Source organism: Protopterus annectens, chromosome 12.part0 (assembly GCF_019279795.1).
Source record: "Protopterus annectens isolate FY-2018-M chromosome 12.part0, PAN1.0, whole genome shotgun sequence".
NCBI lineage: Eukaryota > Metazoa > Chordata > Ceratodontiformes > Protopteridae > Protopterus > Protopterus annectens.
The window spans coordinates 560899042-560905519 of NC_056746.1; the positions used below are offsets into that span (position 1 = coordinate 560899042).

The following is a 6478-nucleotide window of genomic DNA, read 5'->3' on the forward strand; positions in this document are numbered from 1 at the left end:
TAACAGTTTATTTCAGCCTCTTGCCCATGTACACATATACATGCCCCCCTCCCCAAACTAGCTATGTCAATGATTATTTGTATGACTTGTGTAATTGAGCTTTGCTTTTCTGTGCAGCCTACCCACACCAAAACAAGATAACCACTTTCTGTATACATTTCTGATGTGTGATTTTGAAGAAAGTGAAAGACATAATGGTCTCAGAAGTAAATTTCAACTTGCAGTTTGTTCATAGACGTATATACTGTCTTAGGACAGCCAGATCACATAACTGCACAGTGTTGTCACACAACACATACTCTGCCAGTCGCAGTGATATATATTCAACTTGTAGCTCTCAAACAGTATACACTACTCCCCCAACAAGCTACAGCATTTTGGCTTGAATGAAAGAGTTTATGCCCAGCATGGAAGCACTGTCCAAATATACATTTTTAGTTTCAAGCTGCCTCCTGCTCATTATTGTTCAGTATTAAAACTAGTCTGCGGGACTTAAGTTGTGCTTTATTTTACATGAGAGTCTGTCATTAGCTGCTACATCAGCTGGACTACGGATTGGGGGCTGCCTATATCAGAACATGCTGGAGATGGCATTGCTATGACACACAGCTAATTATACTAAAATAGTGTAGGTTTGTGATTTTTTTTGTTTGCCTTTTCCTCTCTGTCTCTCTCTCTCTGACTAATGCAACTGCTGATGACCTCCTTTCAATCTCCCCACGCAGTTTCTTCCTGAGGTACATTCTCTAATCATGTTTCCCAGTGTGGCTGGTGATGTTATATAACAACAAAAAAAGTTTCTGTAAGTCAGTTAATCTTGGCTGAAAATTGGTAAATGTACTGACAAAAGTGCTACATGGCTGAGAAAAGTGCTTTAGTGGTAGATTTTCCACATTATTATTATTATTATTATTATTATTATTATTATTATTATCTATTATTATTATTATTATTATTATTATTTATTATTATTATTATTATTATTATTATTATTATTATTATTATTATTATTATCATCATTATTATTATTATCATCATCATTATTATGTATATTTTTGAGGGTTAGTTCCATGGATCAAAGTAAGCAAAAAAAGGGTGTGACCCTGAGCCAACCTAAATTCATCAGTGGATGTAATATGTAATGTGATTTATCAGAATGAAATTGTGAAAAATGTAAAGTTACATGAAGTGCACAAGCAGTGAAAAAGAGTGACTTTTTGTTGCTGTAAGGGATAAATAGTAATTATATATTCCTCTGAAACTGAGCTGTTTGGAAAATTAATGACATACTGTTTGCTGAAATGAATTTTGTAAATTGTTCCAGAAAAGAAAAAAAAGCACCCTTTGCTCTGCCATGAAATCCTGAAAATGCAGATGAGACCTCAGTTTAACATCTCATTTGAAGAAAATCTCCTCTGGAGTAGAGCAATACCCTCCCCACCATGATGTGCTACTACATCAGTACTGTAATATGAATCCAAGTCCCTGGTGTCCGCCCCCACCATGATGTGCCACTACACTAGTACTGTAATATGAATCCAAGTTCCTGGTGTCCGTCCCCACCATGATGTGCCACTACACTAGTACTGTAATGTGAATCCAAGTTCCTGGTGTGTGCCCCCACTATGATATGCTACTACAACAGTACTGTAATATGAATCTAAGTCTCTGGTGTCCACCCACTCCATGTTGTGCTACTACACCAGTACTGTAATATAAATCCAAGTTCCCGGTGTGCGCCCCCCACCATGATGGGCCACTACACCAGTATTGTAATGTGAATACAAGTTCCTGGTGTGTGCCCCCACTATGATATGCTACTACAACACTACTGTAATATGAATCCAGGTTCCTGGTGTGCGCCCCCACCATGATGTGCTACTACACCAGTACTGTAATATGAATCCAAGTTCCTGGTGTCCACCCCCACCATGATGTGCTCCTACATCAGTACTGTAACATGAATCCAAGTAACTGGTGTGCCCCCCACCATGATGTGCTATTACATCAATACTGTAATATGAATCCAAGTTCCTGGTGTGCACCCCAACCATGATGTGCTACTACACCAGTACTGTAATATGAATCCAAATCCATGGTGTGCACCCCCAACATGATGTGCTACAACATCAGTACTGTAATATGAATTCAAGTTCCTGGTGTGCACCCCCTCCATGATGTACTACTACATCAGTACTGTAATATGAATCCAAGTTCCTGTTGTGCACCTCCACCATGATGTGCTACTACATCAGTACTTTAATATGAATCCAAGTTTGTGCTCCCCCACCATGATGTGCTACTACATCAGTAATGTAATATGAATCCACGTTCCTGGGGTGCACCCCCACCATGATGTGCTACTACACCAATACTGTAATATGAATCAAAGTCATTGGTGTGTGCCCCCCCATCATGATGTGCTACTACATCAGTACTGTAATGTGAATCCAAGTTCCTGGTGTGCGCCCCCACCATGATGTACTACTACATCAGTACTGTAATATGAGTCCAAGTTCCCGGTGTGCACCCCCACTGTGATATGCTACTACATCAGTACTGTAATATGAATCCATGTTCCTGGTGTGCGCCCCCACTGTGATGTGCTACTATACCAGTGCTGTAATATGAATAAAAGTCCCTGGTGTGCACCCCTACCACGATGTGCTACTACACCAGTACTGTAATATGAATCCAAGTTCCTGGTGTGCGCCCCCACCATGATTTGTGACTACATCAGTACTGTAATATGAATCAAAGTCCTTGGTGTGCACACATACTGTGATGTGCTACTACACCAGTACTGTAATATGAATCCAAGTTCCTGGTGTCCGCCTCCTCCATGATGTGCCACTACACCTGTAATGTAATATGTTTCCAAGTTCCTGGTGTCCCCCCACCATGATGTGCTACTACATGAGTACTGTAATATGAACCCAAGTCCCTGGTGTGCACCTCCACCATGATGTTCTACTACACTAGTACTGTAATATGTTTCCAAGTTCCTGGTGTCCACCCCTTCCATGATGTGCTACTACACCTGTACTGTAATATGTTTCCAGGTTCCTGGTGTGTGCCCCCACTATGATGTGCTACTACGTGAGTACTGTAATATGAGTCCAAGTCCCTGGTATGCGCCCCCACCATGATGTGCTGCTACACCGGTACTGTAATATGAATCCAAGTTCCTGGTGTCCACCCCCTCCATGATGCGCTACTACACCTGTACTGTAATATGTTTCCAAGTTCCTGGTGTGCGCCCCCACCGTGATGCGCTACTACATGAGTACTGTAATATGAGTCCAAGTCCCTGGTGTGCGTCTCCACCATGAAGTGCTACTGCACCAGTACTGTAATATGAATCCAAGTTGCTGTTGTGCACCCCCACTATGATGTGGTACTACACCAGTACTATAATATGAATCTAAGTCTGTGGTGTTCACCTACACCATGTTGTGCTACTACACCAGTAATGTAATATAAATCCAAGTTCCCGGTGTGCACCCCCCACCATGATGGGCCACTACACCGGTACTGTAATGTGAATCCAAATTCCTGGTGTGTGCCCCCACTATGATATGCTACTACACCAGTACTGTAATATGAATCCAAGTTCCTGGTGTCCGCCCCCACCATGATGTGCTCCTACACCAGTACTGTAACATGAATTCAAGTTACTGGTGTACCCCCCCACCATGATGTGCTATTACATCAATACTGTAATATGAATCCAAGTTCCTGGTGTGCACCCCCACCATGATGTGCTACTACACCAGTACTGTAATATGAATCCAAGTCCATGGTGTGCGCCCCCACCATGATGTGCTACTACATCAGTACTGTAGTATGAATTCAAGTTCCTGGTGTGCGTCCCCACCATGATGTGCTACTACACCAGTACTGTAATATGAATCCAAGTTCCTGGTGTGACCCCAACCATGATGTGCCACTACACCAGTACTGTAATATGAATCCAAGTTCTCGGTGTGCGCCTCCCACCATGATGTGCCACTACACTAGTACTGTAATGTTAATCCAAGTTCCTGGTGTGCACTCCCACCATGATGTTACTACACCAGTACTGTAATATAAATCCAAGTCCCTGTTGTGCGCCCCCACCATGATGTGCTACTACATCAGTACTGTAATATGAATCAAAGTCCCTGGTGTGCACCCCCGCCATGATGTGCTACTACAACAGTACTGTAATATGAATCCAGGTTCCTGGTGTGCACCTCCACCATGAAGTGCCACTACACCAGTACTGTAATATGAATTAAAGCTCTGGTGTGCGCCCCCAACTATGGTGTGCCACTACACCAGTACTGTAACATGAATCCAAGTTCCTGGTGTGTGCCCCCACCATGATGTGCCACTACAACCGTACTGTAATATGAATCCAAGTTCCTGGTGTGCACCCCCACCATTATGCGCTACTACACCAGTACTGTAATATGAATCAAAGCCCCTGGTGCACGCCCCCACCATGATGTGCTACTACACCAGTACTGTAATGTGAATCCAAGTTCCTGGTGTGTGCCCCCACCATGATGTGCTACTACACCGTACTGTAATATGAATCCAAGTCCCTGGTGTGCACCCCCACCATGATGTGCTACTACACCAGTACTGTAATATGAATCCAAGTCTCTGGTGTGCGCCCCCACCATGATGTGCTACTACACCAGTACTATAATATGAATCCCAGTTCCTGGTGTGCGCCCCCACCGTGATCTACTACACCTGTGCTGTGCACACTGAACCTATAACTTTTCAAATTCTCTTGGAATTAGAGGTGAGTATGCTAACTAGTGTGCCTTTCATAAAGCAGTCTGTGATGTGTAGTGACTCTCACACCCCTGATTCTAAGAACTGCTCTTAGACAGCATCCCCATGAAGTTTTAATGCCAGAATTAACATACCTATACACATGCACACACAAAACTGTCTCACATGCACACACACACACACACACACACACACACACACACACACACACACACACACACACACACACACACACACACACACACACACACACACAGGCATTCTTTTAATTAATGTTACTCTACCCATTTCCTTAATGTAAATTAGGTATTTGAAGTTTTATAAAAAAGTTAAACACCACAATTAGAGAAGTCAGTTTCTGTCACATTAAGAAGAAATAATTAGACACATACACTATTATAGGTAAGCTGAAGTATGTTTGCCATAGGCAATGGTAGGGTAGAGCAGCAAAAGTGTACTTGTGTTTCCACGTTAAAGAAATTAATGTCAGGTACCTATGAATGGTGTTAATGGGGTTACTGGGTGATGAGCCATGTGATCTCTTGTCAGGGTTTGAAGTACTTTGGGATCAATGCCTTTAACAGACATGTGGGACTTAGTGCTGTAATACAGTGTTTTATCAGTGTTATACAGTGTTGCCTTATCTGCTGTTGCCCAGTTTGTGTACTCTTTCTCTGAGAAGACGCAGTGAGAAAGGCTGCTTTGTCCAGCTGCTCATTGCCAGGCAGTTGGCTAGTAGCCTCCACATCCTTACTAATCTTCTAATTGTCTGAATACTGGTTGCTTCTTTTATTTATTTATGTTTTTTCTTTCTCCCCTTTACAGATGGTGCAGTCAGATATAACCTGGAGGTAGACAATGATGCCCCCATCACTACAGGAGCTCTGGGAGCTGTAAAAGCCAGATTGGTTATAAACAATGGTACTGGGACTTTTACAGCAAATCCAAACTTGTATCAGTTTCATTGGACTTACAGCATTTTGAATTTGGTTGAAAAATCAGAAGATGAATTCCACTCATGGATCTCAGTGCAAAGTGATATTCCAGGAAATTACACAGTCACAGTGTCAGTACATCATACGGACTGTTGGAGATGTCCGAGCATTGCACAGAATGCCACTGTGCTTCAGTTTACAGGTAAGCTATACAAGAAAAGGAATGTCTTTGGTGCTGTTTGTGTGTGTGTGTGTGTGTGTGTGTGTGTGTGTTCATTTTGTGTGTGTGTGTGTGTGTGTGTGTGTGTGTGTGTGTGTGTGTGTGTGTGTGTTTATGTGTCTGTGTGTGTGTGTGTGTGTGTGTGTGTGTGTGTGTGTGTGTGTGTGTGTGTGTGTGTGTGTGTTTGCACACATGTTTATATAAGGGGGGGTGGTCTGCATGAGGTTTTATTTGTGTGGAAAATTAACAGTTATACACATTGTGTTTACAACCACCTAGTGGTTTTCTCTAGTGCCCACTTTGAAACAACAAACTCAGTTTCTTGAAGTATCTTGTCTTGATGTTATGAACACATTGCTTGATGTGTCTTCAGTGACACTACCGGAAATCAAAGAACTGTGTAATCTTGTCAGTGTGTTTCATGAAGTGTGGCCACTTGTAACAACTAAGTTTATAGGTGCATTGCTGCCAACACTCCATAAACAAAATGTCCATATTCCACTGTTGCAGCTTTATTAAAATAAAATGACCACTT

General features: G+C 42.3%; 1 protein-coding gene across 1 annotated transcript in view; it reads left to right on the top strand.

The window, feature by feature from the left end:
- Window positions 1–6478, top strand: part of TMEM130 (transmembrane protein 130) — a 528437-nt gene that overhangs the window by 91882 nt on the left and 430077 nt on the right. The window contains exon 2 of the mRNA XM_044089698.1: window positions 5614–5925. Within this exon, the coding sequence (XP_043945633.1) occupies window positions 5614–5925 (312 nt within the window). The remainder of the gene's footprint in view (window positions 1–5613; window positions 5926–6478) is intronic.